General features: G+C 47.3%; 2 protein-coding genes across 7 annotated transcripts in view; both read left to right on the forward strand.

Moving 5' to 3' along the window:
* Positions 1 to 6,219, forward strand: part of LOC148142996 (endogenous retrovirus group 3 member 1 Env polyprotein-like) — a 512,937-nt gene extending 506,718 nt beyond the window's left edge. For all 6 annotated transcript variants that reach the window (XM_087973920.1, XM_087973918.1, XM_087973919.1 and 3 more), the window contains one exon: positions 3,334 to 6,219. In XM_087973920.1, coding sequence (XP_087830046.1) covers positions 3,575 to 5,476 — 1,902 coding nt within the window. In that variant the 5' untranslated portion in view covers positions 3,334 to 3,574 and the 3' untranslated portion in view covers positions 5,477 to 6,219. The remainder of the gene's footprint in view (positions 1 to 3,333) is intronic.
* Positions 1 to 18,014, forward strand: part of LOC148143001 (uncharacterized) — a 323,712-nt gene that overhangs the window by 186,873 nt on the left and 118,825 nt on the right. The window lies entirely within an intron of this gene.

Here is an 18,014-nt window from a genome sequence, read left to right on the forward strand (position 1 = left end):
GTGGAGGAACGCGAGACCGTGACAGGGAAACGAAGAGGACACTCAGATGTTACTATTGTAATGAAGAGGGACATTTTAAACGGGAGTGCTCCCGCTACAAGCGGGAGGTGAGGTCGTACGCCCTGATGGAGGAAGATTAGGGAGGTCGGGGGTTCCTACCCTTGGGGCAAAAGGACTATCGACAGGAACCCCTGGTAAACTTGAAAGTAGGGCCCCAAGGATCGGAGATCACATTTATGGTGGACTCGGGAGCCGAAAGATTGAGTATAATCCAAATACCCCCCGGCACCCGAGCAGGAGGAAAAGTTATGGGGGTATCTGGAATTGGAGGACAGAAATTACAAGTCCCAGTGGTGGAGGATGTGGAAATTGGGTATGAAAACAGAACTACTAAACGAGACCTCCTTCTACTGCCATCGGCGGGGTTTAATTTGTTAGGAAGAGACTTGCAGGTCAAACTAGGGATCGGAACGGTACCAAATAACGGGGAAATGGTGGTAAGGTTGTTCGCCCTCACCGAAGAAGATGATCAACAAATAGACCCGGACGTATGGTACCGAGAGGGGAACAGAGGGGGTCTAAACATCAAACCTCTCCAAATCACCATGTCACCAGGAAGAGGCCCGGTAAGAAGGAAACAATACCCGATTGCTATGGAAGGACGGGAGGGGTTACAACCTGTGATAGAAAGATTAATCACAGATGGACTACTGGATGAATGCATGTTCCCTTTCAATACTCCAATACTCCCTGTGAGGAAGCCGGACGGGACATATAGGCTGGTGCAAGACTTGCGGGGGTTGAATGAAGTAGTCCAGGCTAGATACCCGGTGGTACCTAATCCCTACACGTTAATGAGTAAAATTCCCCCCGAACATGAATGGTTCAGCGTAATAGATCTGAAGGATGCTTTCTGGAGTTGCCCCCTTGACGAAGAAAGTCGGAACCTTTTTGCCTTTGAATGGGAGAATCCCTTCTCAGGACGAAAGCGACAGTTAAGATGGACGGTCTTGCCGCAGGGATTCACGGAGTCACCCAATTTGTTTGGACAAATACTGGAGCAGATCTTAGGAGGATTTTAGTGTAACGCGGAGAATCAATTGCTCCAATATGTCGATGATCTCTTACTCTCAGGACCAAGAGAAGAGGAGGTACGAGCAGACACCGTTGCCCTGTTGAACTTCCTGGGGAAACAGGGTCAAAACTCCAGTTTGTGGAGCGAGAAGTAAGATATCTGGGCCATCAAGTCAGTAAGGGGCACCGCCGTATCACGCCAGAACGAATATCAGGAATTACGGGTATGCCAATACCCAGGACGAAGAAGGAAGTCAGACAATTCCTGGGACTAGTAGGGTATTGCCGGATATGGATTGAAAGTTACACCACTTTAGTAAAATTTTTGTACGACAAACTGGGACAAGAAGGACAAAAGGTGGACTGGTCAGATGAGGAGGAGCAGCGATTTAATATTATTAAAAATAAACTGATTCGAGCTCCGGTATTGGCTTTACCCACCCTGAAGGAACCGTTCCAGTTATATGTCAATAGCGCCGGCGGAATTGCCCAGGGTGTGCTTACTCAGCTGCGGGCAGGGAAACGTCAGCCGGTTGCATTTTTGTCAAAAATGTTAGACCCTGTGTCATGTGGATGGCCGACCTGTATACAGGCAGTGGCAGCTACGGCAATGTTAGTAGAAGAGGCCCGAAAACTTACCTTTGGAGGAAGGATCACAGTATACTCCCCACATTCGGTTCGTGCCATACTGGCTCAAAAGGCTCACCGCTGGTTAACAGACTCTCGCATCCTGAAGTATGAGACGATTTTGATGACCGGGAACGATCTCAATTTTGCAAAAGATCTCAGTTGCAACCCAGCCCAGTTTCTGTACGGACGTCCTGCAGACGGGGAACAGGAGCATGATTGTGTGGAATTTGTGGACTTGCAGACCAAGAGCCGAGAGGACCTGCAAGAAGCCCCGCTGGGTGAGGGACAGGAACTGTATATCGACGGGTCCTCCCGGTGCATCAGTGGAGTGCGATACAGTGGCTATGCTGTCATAGATGGTGCAACGAAACGGGCGATTGAGTCCGGACGACTGCCCGGGAAGTGGTCAGCCCAATCCTGTGAGTTGTACACCCTCCAGAGGGCCCTGAAGTTGTTGGAAGGGAAAGTGGGAACTATATATACTGACTCAAAGTATGCATACGGAGTCGTTCATACTTTCGGGAAAATCTGGAAAGAGCGAGGATTGATAACTTCCCGGGGAAAAGAATTAGCTCACGAACAAATGATCAGCCTAACATTGGAAGCCCTGGCGTTACCTACGGAACTTGCAGTAGTCCATGTACCCGGTCACCAGAAGGGGTTGACACCGGAAGCGGTGGGAAACCGGCTGGCAGACGAGGAAGCCAAGCGGGCAGCGGTCGAAAAATCCGTCCAATTGTTAACGTTAATACCGTTGCGGGAAGGGCTCGCTAAACAACCCGTCTTCACCCAGGGGGAGATTGATAAAATGGATCAATTTGGTGCCCGGCTAGATACTAACGGGAAGTGGACGGATCCTGATGGGAGACAAGTACTGAACAAACAGATCACCCGGGGTATTCTGCACCGATTACACCATCAGACCCACTGGGGGGTGCAAGCCATGTGTGACACAATCCTGAGAGACTATGTATGCAGGGGGATATACACATTAGCCCAACAAGAGGTAGTCGGATGCCCCACTTGCCGGCGTATTAATCGGAAGGCCAGCCGGTGGTCAGCCCCTAGCGATTAGGCCATTTCAGAGGATCCAAGTCGACTTTACAGAATTACCCCCAGTACAGAGATGGAAATATCTGCTAGTAATAGTAGACCATTTCACTCACTGGGTAGAGGCTTTCCCAACTGCCAAAGACGATGCACCAACCGTGGCCCGACTGTTGTTAGAGAACATAATCCCGAGATATGGCATAATGGAATCTATCGACTCCGACTGCGGGACGCATTTTATTTCTAAGCTACACCATTTGATCTGTACTACCCTGGGTATCCAATGGAAATTCCACGCACCCTGGCATCCTCAGAGTTCGGGTCGAGTTGAGAGAATGAATGGCACGCTTAAGACCCAATTGACTAAGCTGATGTTAGAAACTAAGTTACCCTGGCCCAAGTGCCTGCCCATTGCCCTATTGCGGATACGTACGGCACCTCGCCGAGATGTCGGGGTTTCCCCCTATGAAATGCTGTTCGGATTACCGTATTGGAATAAGGTTGATGGATGTCCCACTCTACAAGGGGGGGATGTATTTATCCGAACCTAGTTACTGCCCTTATCCCGTTCTTTTGCAGAACTCCGGAGGAAAGGTCTCCTGGCTCAGACTCCGCCGCTTGACTTCCTCCTGCATAAGGTGGAGCCCGGAGATTGGATACTTGTTAAGACCTGGAAGGCCGAAAAGCTCCAGCCGCGGTGGGAAGGACCGTTCCTGGTTCTGTTAACAACTGAAGCAGCTGTTCGGACGAAAGAAAAAGGGTGGGTCCACGCATCAAGGATAAAGGGGCCTGTTCCGCCTGAAGAAGAAAGCACCTGGACATGCGAGCAAGGGGACAAGCCGTTGTCGGTAAAACTGAAAAGACAGCAATAATGAACTCTACTTGGACTGTATTGGTGGGGATATTGATCAGTTTACTCCTGTATGTGGGGGAGGGTGAGGGGAGATGTGACAAATGTCGAACTACAGTAAGACTTGGGATTCGAATCTATTCGGGATCATTTGTGTCCCATTCCTATGTGGACGATAGGTGTTACGATGTGAGTGCACGCCATGAATGTTGGGAGGATGGGAGACCCTATTATCAGATATATAATAAAGGATACGGTGGCAAAATCCATGGATGCCCTATAAATGACCGCTGGGTGTGTATTAGCAAAACTGGGAGGTGGGACCTATCCTCCGTGTTGCTCAGGGAGCAGGTTGACAGAGTCAAGGAGACCAAGATACAGATCCCTGATCGGGGGTTGGGGAAAGAGCAAGACCGTCAGAGAACGGTCGTGCTCCCTAAAGTGCCATCTGTATACGAAGAGGTAGAAGGACAGATTGAACTCCCTGATGTTACACAAAACCTGTTTATTGATCTCACCTCTAGAATAGCCACTGTTTTAAATGTTAGCAATTGCTGGGTCTGTGGGGGGCCGCATATGTCGGAACAATGGCCGTGGACTGGTCAAAGCTTAGACATAGGGGAATTGCTGCAAACCACTTGGACTCATGACAACGACAGAAAAAGCCAGGGGTGGAGACTGACAAACAGCCCTGAGGGCCAGTTCTGTATTGAAGGCAAGGGGACCGTGAAGGTAGGGATTAGCCCCTGTCAGAATATATTGGATGCAACCACGCGAGTATGGTGGCCTGAGAATATTGCTTGGTACATTGCACACCGAGATCATCAAAATTGCATTCGGTTACGTTCTGATTCCTCCTCTTACGAGCTAAGTGCTGACCCTTCCGATGGCATGAAAAGAGTGTGGAGCGGTGGTTGTCAGGGGAATCAATGCTGGAATAATCCTGTCCAGACTCTGCCACGGGGTCAACAATCCGAATACTGGAATTGCAGTGGTCCTGGTCCTTATGAGGGTGTCCCTGGGGTAAAGGAGTTGTGGGATGACGTTGTGAGGCAGGGAGGGCCTGCTCCAGATGGCCTATTTTGGATATGCGGTAATCAGGCATATTCCAAACTGCCCATGGGATGGGCTGGAGTATGCTTCCTGGGTCTAATAAGACCTGAATTCTTCCTATTACCCCGGGAGGAAGGCGATGATTTGGGAGTTAAACTCTTTGACTCCCTGCGTAGGTCGCCAAGGGATATCCAAGTCGGTGATTGGGGGGATGAGTGGCCACCGGCCCGGATTATTGAATACTACGGGCCGGCTACATGGGCACAGGACGGATCATGGGGATATCGTACTCCTATCTATATGCTAAATCGAATTATCAGGCTCCAAGCAGTCGTAGAGGTCATTACTAACCAGACTGCCCTGGCCCTAGAGTTGTTGGCTCAGCAGCAGGATCAGATGAGAGCTGCTATATATCAAAACCGACTTGCCTTGGATTATCTGTTGGCCTCGGAGGGGGGTGTGTGCGGGAAATTTAACCTGACAAACTGCTGTCTAGAAATTGACGATAATGGTAAAGCGGTTGTGAAAATTTCCGATGAAATTCGGAGATTGGCCCATGTGCCAGTACAATCTTGGCGTCCTCTTAGTGGCATCGGATGGTGGGATGGTCTCCTAGGTGGTAGCTGGTGGCGCACGGCGTTGCTGGTGGTTGGGGGAGGCATGATTCTTCTTCTCGTATTACCCTGCCTAACTCCCTGTATTCAGTTTTTAATTCAGAAAAATATTTCCCGACTCCAGGCAGTGGTGGTTCCACAACATGGGACGCGGGAACTTAAAGTGATGTTGCTGCGAAAGACCAAGGATTTCCCGGGCCCTTGAGGGAGGGGGGGGCTTATCTTGGTCAGGCACATCTTAAAGAAAGAAAAGGGTGGAATTGTGAGAGGTAATTTCGGTTTAAACTTTAAGATGTGCCTGGACCACGGACTGGTCTATAATAAAAGACAAAACTTTTGTTTCTTTTCTAGAACATTTTATATACTCAAAAGTAGAATAGTTTAAATTGTGCAGAATGCTGACAATTTGTGAGCAGAGTAAAAACAAACAGGCTAGTTTAAATTGTGCAGAATGCTGACAATTTGTGAGCAGAGTAAAAACAAACAGGCTAGTTTAAATTGTGCAGAATGCTGACAATTTGTGAGCAGAGTAAAAACAAACAGGCTAGTTTAAATTGTGCAGAATGCTGACAATTTGTGAGCAGAGTAAAAACAAACAGGCCCTTGATTGATGAAACCATTGACACAGGAGGGAAGGATGAGTCCTTGACTGATAAGACTCCAGGATGGGGGAACGACTTGAGAGACATCTGTTTCAGATTAAAGCCTTTGACTGATAAGACTACAGGGTGAGAAAAACAACAAACTTTGGAGACTCTGGAGCCTTTTGTTGCAGACTTTGTGATAAAAATAATGATGTTTTTAAGAATGTGAACCTCATGGCTTGTTGGAGCCAAGGAGAGGAGGGACTTGTGCTGTATATAATGGGAGACTTTGTAAGCCTCAGCGCGCCTTTTCTTCAAGGGTGCCCGACTCTGCAGACTTGACTTGTTAATAAAACTTTGTTTTCCTGAACTTGTCTAGAGCGATTATTGAGAAGCGATTTTCGTTTCTAACACATAACCAATCCACCCTAACCTGCACATACCTGGGCACTATGGGTAATTTAGCAGGGTCAACCCACCCTAATCTGGACAAAATTAAAAACCACACAACACCAGGTTTTGTCCAACAGGTTTCTTTGGAACCAGCAGCTTTCGGAGTGCTGCTCCTCCATCAGGTGGTTGTGGATAATAATATCATCAAACACAGAATTTATAGCAAAACATTCTAGTGTCCTGCCACTGAAATGATATATTGAACAAACCTGAATTGTTAAGTTTTTCATCTTTTCAAATGGGTTGCAGGTATCATTACTGTGTAAATTCCACATCTTCTGTCTGTCACCTTCTCAAGATAACTCAAGGTTTTATAGCAAAATGTGACATCTCAGCTCAGACAATGCATTAAAGGTGTGAGGTCAGAGTCTTCTGCGTCCCAGTCTTGAGTCAGACTGATTCTATTTCCAAAGCAAAATTCACAAAATATTGCATGTATTGACTGCCTGCAGATTGTGCATTTTTTGAGCAAAATAGAATGTATCTGCAAGTTTAATTCTGCAGATACACATTCACTGCCATGGACTTCTATGTGTGCGTATGAGCCTGGGGGAGGCAGATAAATAGAGAGAAAAAGAGAAAGAGAGAACAGAGAGAGAGAGAGAAAGGGGGAGGGAGAGAGTGGTGCAGGCAGGTTGAGAGAGAGGTGCAGGCTGGCAGGCAGACAGAGAGTGTATTTGTGAACCACCTCCTTGCCTGGTCAGCCTTTTTCCCTGTCTACAATTTGCTTTTATAGAATCACCTCGCGTACATTGTTATGAATATTGTCTAATAAGAGTAGATGTATTTAGTCGATGAATCAAAACCATCCCAATGGCTGAAACAGCTGACACTCTAGTGTTGGACAAGTGGGAAATATTTGCATCAGTTAACCAAAACTCTTCAGAGTTCACATTCATGGGTACGCCAAGCCTCAGCATTAGGACCGGGACATATTGGAGCTGAGATGGAAAGGCCCATTCCTAGTCCTGCTGGGTTACCCGGTCAGCAGTCAGGGCCAAGGGGAGGCCGCACACACAACACAATGCAAACGAGCGCCACCTCCTGGAGGAACACAGAAGACCCCGTCAGAGACACATCTTCAGCCTTCATCCGTGAATGGCTCAGCCTGATCATTCTGCCTTTCACTGCACTCTTCCTTATCTTTCTTTCACGAACTATGTTTGATTGGGCCTGATAACCTCTAGTAAACAGAAATTACAGTTTAATACTTTTCTTTATGCACAGAAGGTCAACCACTCTAGCTGCTGGCTATGTGCCCATATCCCCATCAATCCCGAACTCGTACCAAGCGAGCCCTTATGTAATTTGAGCGACTTGAAGCTTTCTTTCCCCCTGCCTTTGGAACTGCTCGATTGGAAATCAAAGTCACCCCGCAGACAATCCTGTGCTCGGCTCAGTTCACTGTTGTGGCCCTCCTCTCCAGTGATCTCCCAGTTGCCGAGATTTCCTCTTCCTGATGAAACCCCTGATGATGATTCCCAATCCCTGGAGCCTCTGCCCCTGTCCTGACTGAACCCGAGGGCTAACAGTCCGATCTCCAAACACTACCTCCTGACAATCCCCCTGGCTCTGGGTATAATCCCCCTTTTGCTGACACCCCCAATCTCCTCTTTTTAATAAAAAAGGAGGGATTGTGGGAGAATTTGATCAAAATTGACACAAAACTGCGTGGAAGCCATTTTATCACAAAGCAATGTTTAGAGGAACATGTAGACTGTTAACATAATGCTGTCTGAGCCCTGGCTAAGGAATTCTGTTTTGATAGCCTGACCTTGTAGCTGCAGGCTGTCTCTGTTCCTCAGGCCATCATACTGTGCTGCTTCATAGAATGATGGATTGGTTATCTCTGTCCCTTATTAGTAATTCGAGCCTAGCTGAACCTGCAGTATAAGAAAACATTCAGTTTTGCAGGCATTAGGAAGTGTAGGTCTGGACAATGTATGTGAACCTTACAACTGCCCCTCAGTTGCATAACTAATGGAGAGTGGGGCTTGTGTTTTACACAAAACTTGTAACATTCTGTATTTTATTGGAATACGTCGGATTTTGTTTTGAACTAAGAGGTATTCCCCATGGCAATGAATAAAGCTAGTCAATTGCTCAAGGTCTCCTCTCCTGACTACTTTGCTTTAAATGATTTGACACACGAGTTACTTTGCCCCAACAATACGAATAGTTACATCTAGGGAGAGAGAATTCCTCAAATAGGGCACTCTCAAGGTCCTGGGAGGCTCCTATTTCTGGTTTACTTCCTAATGAACAAACATTAAGCATTTATTTATTTCTGAGTTTGTTTCATTTTTCTTGTTTGATTCCCTGCTCTGACTACACTCTGTGTCTGGATGGGTGACAGGCTGAGATTGTGGGTTTGCTTTCGATTGACTGAATGTTTTCTTGTTCTGGAAGCTGTAAAAGAGGCGTGAAAGCTTCAGCAGACGTCCAGCAAAGCTGAGAACAGACCGACATCTTACTCTGTGGGAACAGGGAGATCAGAGGACAGAGAAATCAGGCCCTGAAACCCGAACTGACAACAGACTACCGTGTGCTCAGTGCTTTGGTGAGCAGTGCCAACCCTCTGCCTGTACCTCGCTTCCCATCTGACTACACCTCAATATCCAGGATCCAATCCTTGCCATCCTGAAGCCATGTCTCTGTAAGGAGTCTCAGATCATAATTATTCACTTCAATGTGTGCAGTCAATTCATTCACTTTTGTTACAATGCAGCACATATTCAGACTCACCATGTTTCATTTCAATTTTTGTGACATTAGTATTCAGTCTTGATCGCTGATACATTTACTCTCCTTGTCCCTTTCTATTGTTCTCTGATGTTCATTTTCCACATCACTACATTGCTCACCGGCTTCGATTTGGATTGGCCATGCTAAATTGGCCACAGTTTCCAGGGATGTGCAGGTTAGGTGGGTTAGCCATAGGAAATACAGGGTTATAGTTTCATAGTAATAGAAGCAGGAATAGGCCATTTGGCCCTTCCAGCCAGCTCCGCCATTCCTTAAGATCATGGCTGATCTATCCATTGTCTGAGCTCCTCCTCCCTGCATTGTCCCAACTACCCTTAATTCCCAGACTCAACAGAGATACTCAGCCTTGCAGATGTACTGCTACCTGATAAACAAATTCTTTCCTTCCATGGGAATATCCGTCTCTTTGCAAGGACCTATTGCACACTTATCAGCTACTAACCAACACCGTCCAGACACTACGTCGCTGGGCAATGTGACTTAGTTACTCAATATCCTGCAATTAACAGTTTGCTAATTGTTAAATGACTGTAACCTATATAATCACGTAACTCTCTGTTTCTCGTCAGAGTGACTTGTGACTATTAGGTCGACTTGGCTCTCCCCGTGAGCTCTCGAATAAACAGTCAATAACTCAAGGTTTGTGTGTCATGATTACTTATCCAATACTTATTGGACGACTACGAGCAAGTCACCCACAGCATAATCCACTTCCATCCCGAACATGGATCAAGAGGCCATCCTTTTTTGCCAGACAAGTGAATGTATCAAGCTCAGGAAACAAAGCCTGTCAAACATTAACAGGCACAGATCTAAACCAACCTTTTCCAGAATCTGCCCCTTTCCCTCGATTGACTTCCTTTTTGCCTCAGCTCCTACAAACCAACAGCTGAACCCAAGGATAAGAAAAGAAATGGGAAAGGGGGCGAGAAAAGAGAGTGCGGTACTCCAGATGTTAAACAGAGAAAGGAAGATGCAGTATGTACTGAAGCTCAGTCTTCATTCAGCGAGAGAGGAGCAACAGAACTTCAGAAGTTCATGGTCAAACATCGCATTCAGACAATGGCGGGGGTTTTAATTGGCAGGAGGACCAGACTCCTTCCGGTCCTCCTGGGATTCCCAAAGGTTGGTCGCACCGTCCATCAGAACGACGAGGGGCGGAGCCCCATTCCGATCTCACACATGCGCACCATGAACATTGCTCACAGCCGAGGGAGCAGTATCTGGGTCGCATGGGATTGTGAGTAGGACATCAGCCATGAACGAGATGAAATAAAGAGTCCCATATGCCTTCTTAACGGTCCTTTTTCATGTGTTCATGACGTACAGGCCAGGAGACAATCTTTAATCGATTTTCAATTGATCCACTGAGTGAAACACTACAGATGTTTAACTCGAAACTCTATTTCCAATTCAGTGTCAGTATATCGCTCTTTGTCCGTCCTCAAATAAGGACCAAATCATGCCTGCCTTGAAGAAGTTTTCCTCCTCTCTCTACAAGAATCTCAGGGAGACCCTCTCCCACTGCAACTCCCAGGTCTTTTCCTCTGCCCTGAAGCTCTTCAAACTTCCAGCTCAGCACTGTCCCCATGACTTGTTCGGACGTGTCCGACCTGCCTAGCTCCTTTTCCACCTATCCACTCCACCCTCTCCTCCCTGACCTATCACCTTCGTCTCCTCCCCCACTCACCCATTGTACTCTATGCTACTCTCTCCCCACCCCCACCCTCCCCTCGCTTATCTCTTCACGCTTCAGGCTCACTGTCTTTATTCCTGATGAAGGGCTTTTGCCTGAAACGTCGATTTCAAAGCTCCTTGGATGCTGCCTGAACTGCTGTGCTCTTCCAGCACCACTAATCCAGAACCAAATCAAAGCCCGACGTCTATTCCACCTGAACACTGATTTTTTTTTAGTTTGCAGATTCCAACCATTTATTAAAAGTTATTCATGGTACATGAGCATTGCTGGCTGGCCAGCATTTAGTTCCGCTTGAAAAGGTAATGGTGACCTGCCTTCTTCAACTGCTGTGGTCCACACCCTGTACGGTGACCCATAATGTCCTTACGGAGGGTATTCCAGGATTTAGACCCAGCAACACTGAAGGAACAGCAATATATTTCCAAGTCAAGATGGTGAGTGGCTTGGAGGGGTACTTGCAAGAAGTTGTGTTCCTAAGTATCTGTTGCCTGATCCTTCTAGATGGAAGTGGTTGTTGGTTTGGAAGGTATTTTCTAAGGATCTTTGGTGAATTTCAGTGTTGTGTCTTGTAGATCATATGCACTCCTGCTTCTGAACAGTCGGGCAGAGGGAGTGGATGTATGTGGAGATGGTGCCAATCAAGCAGGCGACTTTGTCCTGGATGGTATCAAGCTTTTTGAATGTTGTTGAAGCCGCACCCATCCAAGATGGTGGGAGAGTATTCCGTTATACTGTTGACTTCTGCCTTGTAGAAGATGGGCAGGATTTGGGGAGTTTCTAGCCACAATATTCCTGACCTGTTGCCTGCTCTTGTTGCCATTGTGTCTGTTGTTAGTCTAGTTGAGTTTCTGGTCAATGGTAAACCCCAAGGATGTTGATAGTGGGGTGTTTAGTGACAGTAACACTGTTGAATATCACGGGGCAGTGGTCAGATTATCACTTTTGGGGATGAGTCATTGTTTGGCATTGGCGTGGCATAAATGTTATTTGTCACTCATCAGCCCATTGGATATTGTTAAGATCTTGTTGTATTTCAAACTGAACTGCTTCAGTTTGTGAGGAATTGTGAACATTGTGCAATTATTGGTGAATATCACCACCTCTGACCTTATGATGGAGGAAGGTCATTGATGAAGATGGTTGAGCCTAAGACACTACCCCATGAATTCCTGCAGAGACGGTCCTGGAACTGAGGTGACTGACCTCCAACAACCACAGCCATCTCTCTGGGTGCCAGGTACACCTTAACAATTAAGATACGTAACAATTATTTTAAAACAAATTGAAGGAATACATACGAGACACCCCTCTTCTGGGAGATGCCAGTGCAACTTTTTCTGTTCCAGAAACAATCTGATAAATGTTTACTGTCATCAACTTTTTTGATCTTGGCCAGCTACAGCTTCCCCTGTCCATTCCCCCCATCACCCACAGATCCCACAGTCTATTCTCCCCCGCCATCCACAGCGCCCCTTGTCCATTCTCTTTCCATCCCCAGCTTCTTGTCCATTCTCCCTCTATACTTCAAACAGCCTGTCCATTCTCTCTCACGCAACCGTCTGCAACCCTGTCATTTCATTCCTCACCCTCTGCCTTCTGACCAGTCCTTTTACACACCCTCTGCCCCATCTATTCTCTCTCCACCACACCTTCTGCCCCCATCTATTCTCTCACCACACCCTCTGTCCCATTTCTATTCTTCCAGGCCTCCACCATCTCCTCTCTATCCATTCTCTCTCTCTCCCTCCCTCCCCCCACCATCTGCCATCCCCGCCCATTCTCTCTCCCCTGTTGTGGGGAAAAACACTAGGCTCGGATTCAGAATTGATTTTCAATGACAGAGTTTATTGCACGAGGAAACACCGGGGCTCCGGGAAGAGAAAGGCACCAACCGAACAGTGTCAGCTGCGAGACTTCTCTCGACCTGGAGCACACGTCAAGAAACTTTTATACATCTTGTGATACAATCGGTCAGGGATGAGATTATTGTCTTTGTAACATGATTTGTTTATGGTAATCCTTGTAGAATTGTTGATAGTTTACAGTCTTTGTCAGTTCAGGCACAGCCTTTGTTAATTTCCGCACAGTCGTTGTCAGTTTCAGTGCAGACATTGTCCATTTCAATGTCTGCATGGAAATCCATTGTTGTAGTAATGGGCGCTAATTGCTCTTCCTGAGAAGGGGGATTCCTGCAGCCCTGGCTATTAGCATTTGGTATTGAGTCTGTATCAAGCTGTTAGCACTTCTATAATGGGTGTTGGCTGGACCCAGACAATTCGGCGGACAGTGTTCATTACTCATGTGTATTCTCTCCCCCACCCGCCTTAAACTAATCACCTGGGTTGTGAGTCCATTGTGCTGGCATTCTGGTGGCCCCAGGCAGTATCTGTATCAGCTCTGCTGTTTCTCTCCGTATTGTCATCTGGCGGCCATCTTGTGTGTCAAGTTGGCCAACTGATGGCTCAGTGATCATCTTGTGTATCTGTGTGTCTAGTGTCACCCTGCCCTGTGCCATCTCCCACTTCTCCGCCACGCCTATTCTTTCTCCCCCGTCCAATCTCTCTATCAACCCCCCTTATTCTCTCTCTCTGTTCCCCCCCCCCCCCACAGTTTCTCTCTGTTCCCCCCCCCCCCCCCACCCCCCCACAGTTTCTCTCTGTCCCCCATCCATTCTGTCTCTTTTCTCCCCAGCCCCAACCACACCCTTCTTTTCTCATGCCTCGAACCAGCTTTGACCGCTGTATCAAGCCCTTCAAAGGACACACACACACACAGAAAATGGATGGTGATGACTCTACCTGGGAGTCGGGTGGGGTGAAAAATGGAGAAAGTGAGGACTGCAGATGCTGGAGATCAGAGCTGAAAATGTGTTGCTGGAAAAGCACAGCAGGTCAGGCAGCATTTAAGGCTTTTGTCTGAAACGTCGATTTTCCTGCTCCCTTGGATGTTGCCTGATCTGCTGTACATTTCCAGCACCACTCTGATCTTGACTGTAAGGGGTGAATGGCCTAATGAAGTTGTTCCAACTATCTAGAAATAGCATCACAGAGCACAGAAACATACCCTTCGGTCTATGCCGACCAGATATCCTGAATTAATCTAGTGACTCATTTGCCAGTATTTGGCCCCTTATCCCTCCGAATCTGTCCTATTCATATCCCCATGCAGATGCATTTTAAATATTATCATACGTACTAGCCTCCACCAATTCCTCTGGCTGACACGCACCACCGTCTGTGCAAAAAGGTTACCCCTCAGAAACCTTTCCCCTCTCACCCTAAATCCATGCCCTCCAGTTCTGGACTCGCCCCCCAACGTGGTGAAAAGACATACAAAAGTTGAGCATCCAGACAGAATGCAAAAGCAATGAAGTATCGAACCACAGCGAAAAAACAAATTGTGCCTCAACCCCTTATTTACCCATTGGCATTTGGCCTCTTAAAATCTGACAGGAACACCAGCATCCCCAGTGAGCATACTGCGCATGTTACCCGGTGTCAGCAACGCAGTGCGCATGCCCACCGGTATCAGCAAAACTCTGGGCATGCTCATCGCGTTCCGCAAAAAAAAGGCTCGCGACCTTCCTTTGATGGCCCAGTAGGGAACCAGGGAGGACCGGAAGGAGACTGGTCCTCCTGCCAATCAGAGCCAGCCCATTGTCTGAATGCGGAAGTTGGACCATGAGTTTCTGAAGCTGCTACTCCTGCTCCTCTCTTTCTGAATCAACATTGAGCTTCACCCAGACTGCAAACTCCTTCCTCAGTCTAAGATCTGTGAGTACAGCACTCTCTTTTCTCGCCCCCTTTTCCGTTTCGTTTTCATTCTGGGATTCAATTGATGATTTGCAGGAACTGAAAGGAAAGGGAGTGAACCCAGGGAGGAGACAGACTCTGGAAACGTGGTCGAGGTCTGTGTCTCAATTGGCAAAATAGACAGGCAGGAGGCTGGAACGACACAGCAAACCAGGAAGCATCAGGAAGTGGAGAAGTTGATGTTTTGGGTGTAACTCTTCTTCAGGACTGGGGATGGGTGCTGGGGCAGGGGACTAAAGTGGGGATAGGTGAAGACAGGGAGAGGTTACGGCCTGATGAGTCAATGGGTGAAAGAAATCAGGTTAATGAAAGGGAGAAGTGGAAATGAGGGGCACGGGGCTGAGAAGGGAGTCGGGGGATGGAAAGGGAGGTTATTTGAAATTGGAGAACTTGATGTTGAGTCCTACAGGCTGTAGGCTGCCCGGGCGGAAGATGGGGTGTTGTTCCCCCAATTTGCGGTTTGGTTCGTTGTGGCAATAGAGGAAGGCTAAGATGTTCTTGTCAGAAAGGGAGTGGGAAGGGGAATTAAAATGAGTGGTGATTGGGAGGTCTGGTCAGCCTCTGCAGACCCAGCTGTGATGCTCGCCAAACTGTTCCCCAAGTTTACACTGGGTCTTCCCAATGTAGATAAGACCACAATTTACAAACACGTGACAAATGCAGTCCCACAATGTGAAGTTATAGCCATTGCTGTGAAAAAAAAAGCAGAAAGGGGATGTATTGTTTAAATGGCGATATATTGGGATGTGGAGAAAGTGAGAACTGCAGATGCTGGAGATTAGAGTCAAAGTGTGGGGCTCGAAAAAGGCAGTAGGTCAGGCAGCATCCGAGGACCAGGAAAGTTGACATTTCGTTCCCGAGCGCTTCATCAGGAATGATGTGTGGATGTGTAAAGGGGCCTCAGCATCCTTCTTCACCAGTCACTGCCAGTTGTCAGACAGGTGCAGGTGAAGAGCTTTTGCCTGAAATGTCGATTTTTCCTGTTCCTCAGATGCTGGCTGACTGGCTGTGCTTTTCCAGCATCACTCTAATCTCGACTCTGATTTCCAGCATCTACAGTCCTCACTTTTGCCTGGACAGGTGCAGCAAGCAATCAGCAAGGCAAGGGGTATATTAACAAGAGGAATTGCGTTCAGAAGTGGGGATGTCTTCCTGCGTTAGGGGGTCATTGAATATTATTCAAGGCTGAGTTCATCTGATTTTTGAACACCAAAGAAGTGGATGTTTCTGGGGGAAGGCAAGTAAATGATTTAACACCAGTATAGAACAGTTACAGAGTCAGACACCAACAAAACCAGACCCTTTAGTCAAACTAGTCTAAGGCCAACTATATTCACAAACTAAACTAATTCCATCTACCTGTGATTGGCACATATTCCTCCGAACCTTTCCTATTCATATACTTATCCAAATGTCTTTTAAATGTTATTACTCAACCTGCATCCACATTCATTCCACATACAAACCACTCTGTGTAAAAAGAAAAGTGCCTCCCCCCCACCTTTGTAAAATCCTTTCTCCTCGCACCTTCAAATTTGCTGCCTAATCTTGAAACCCCCACCTTAGGGAAAGGATACCAGCGGTCACCTCATCTCTGCCCCTCGTGATTTTATAAACCTCTGTTAGGTCACCTCTAAACCTCTGTTTGGGCGGCACGGTGGCACAGTGGTTAGCACTGCTGCCTCACAGCGCCAGAGACCCGGGTTCAATTCCCGCCTCAGGTGACTGACTGTGTGGAGTTTGCACGTTCTCCCCGTGTCTGCGTGGGTTTCCTCCGGGTGCTCCGGTTTCCTCCCACCATCCAAAGATGTGCAGGGTCAGGTGAATTGGCCATGCTAAATTGCCTGTAGTGTTCGGTAAGGGGTAAATGTAGGGGTATGGGTGGGTTTCGCTTCGGCGGGTCGGTGTGGACTTGTTGGGCCGAAGGGCCTGTTTCCACACTGTAATCTAATCTAATCTAAACCTCCTGTGATCCAGTGAACAAGTCCCAACCTATTCATCTCGATGGTTGTGAATCTGCCGATAATCTGTTGAATGTTGGTGCAGGCTTAAAAGACCAAACAGCCTTCTCCTGCTTCCAATGCACTCTGTGTGTCCAGAACAGCAAGAGAACATAAGGCATCGGAGCAGAAATTGGACCATTCAAGGTTTGCTCTGCCATTCAATCATGGCTGATAGGTTCCTCAGCCACATTCTCCCACTTCATCTCCGTAACCTTCCATCACCTTGAGACTCAAGAACGTCTCCATCTCAATCTTGAATATCCTCAGTGACCTGGCCTGCACAGCCTTCTGTGGCAGTGAATTCCATAGATTCACCGCTCTCTGGCTGAAGAAGTTTCTCCATATCTCCATGCTGAAAGGTCTTCCCTTTACTCTAAGGCTGTGCCCACTGGTTCTAATCCCTCCAACCAATGGAAACACCTTTCCAAATTCCACTCTGTCCAGGCTGTTCAGTATTCCTTGTTTCAATTAGGTCCCCACCCCCCTCTCCACCCTGAGTGTGGGCCTGTTAATTAGCATGAAGCAGACCCTTCAGGATGAGGTCCAGCAGGGATTAGGTTCAGCAAACTGAGAATGGAGAGAGGGTGTGTGGGGTGGAGATTTTCAACTTCAAAGGAATAAGAGAGGAAACAGAGTTCACTATGAATGAGAATCGATCAGGTGAGCTGATGGGCCAAGAAGTGGCAGTTTAGTTTAAGAGGTGTGTAGTTTGCATTTTGGTCAAGCAATCCAGGCAGGACTGACACCGTTAAGGGGAGTGTTGCAGAACAAAGAGACCTTGGAGTGCAGGTTCATAGTTCCTTGAAAGTGGAGTCACCGGTAGACAGGATAGTGAAGGAGGCATTTGGTATGCTTTCCATTATTGGTCAGAGCAGAGAGTACAGGAATTGGGAGGTCATGTTGCAGCTGTGTAAGTCCACATTTGGAAGACTGCATTCATTTCTGGTCTCCCTGTTATAGAAAAAATGTTGTGAAACTTTGAAAGGGGTCGGAAAAGATTTTTAAGGCTCCTGTCAGAGTTGGAGGGTTCGAGCTACAGGGAGAGACTCAAATGGCTGGGGATATTTTCCCTAGAGCACTGGAGGCTGAAGGGTGACCTTATAGACGTTCGTAAGGGGCATGGATAGGGTGAATAACCAAGTTACTTTTGCCAAAGTAGAAAGGTCCAAAACTAGAAAGTATATGTTTGAGGTGAGGGAGAATTTTAAAAGGCATTTGGATGGGTACATGAAAAGGAAGGGTTTTGAGGGATATGAGCCACATGCAGGCAAATTGGATTAGGTTGATTTAGGATATCTGTTTGGCTGGACAAGTTGGACCAAATGGGCTGTTTCCGTGCTGTATGACTCTAATCTTTGGTGAAAGCAGAAGTGTGATTGTGAAGGCTGGAGTTTCAGAGCAGCTTTCAAAGATGTTTTGCCCTTAA

The sequence above is a fragment of the Chiloscyllium plagiosum genome, unplaced genomic scaffold (genome assembly GCF_037043375.1).
Source record: "Chiloscyllium plagiosum isolate Xiang-an unplaced genomic scaffold, Cpla_swu_hap1 HiC_scaffold_27, whole genome shotgun sequence".
Classification (NCBI taxonomy): domain Eukaryota; kingdom Metazoa; phylum Chordata; class Chondrichthyes; order Orectolobiformes; family Hemiscylliidae; genus Chiloscyllium; species Chiloscyllium plagiosum.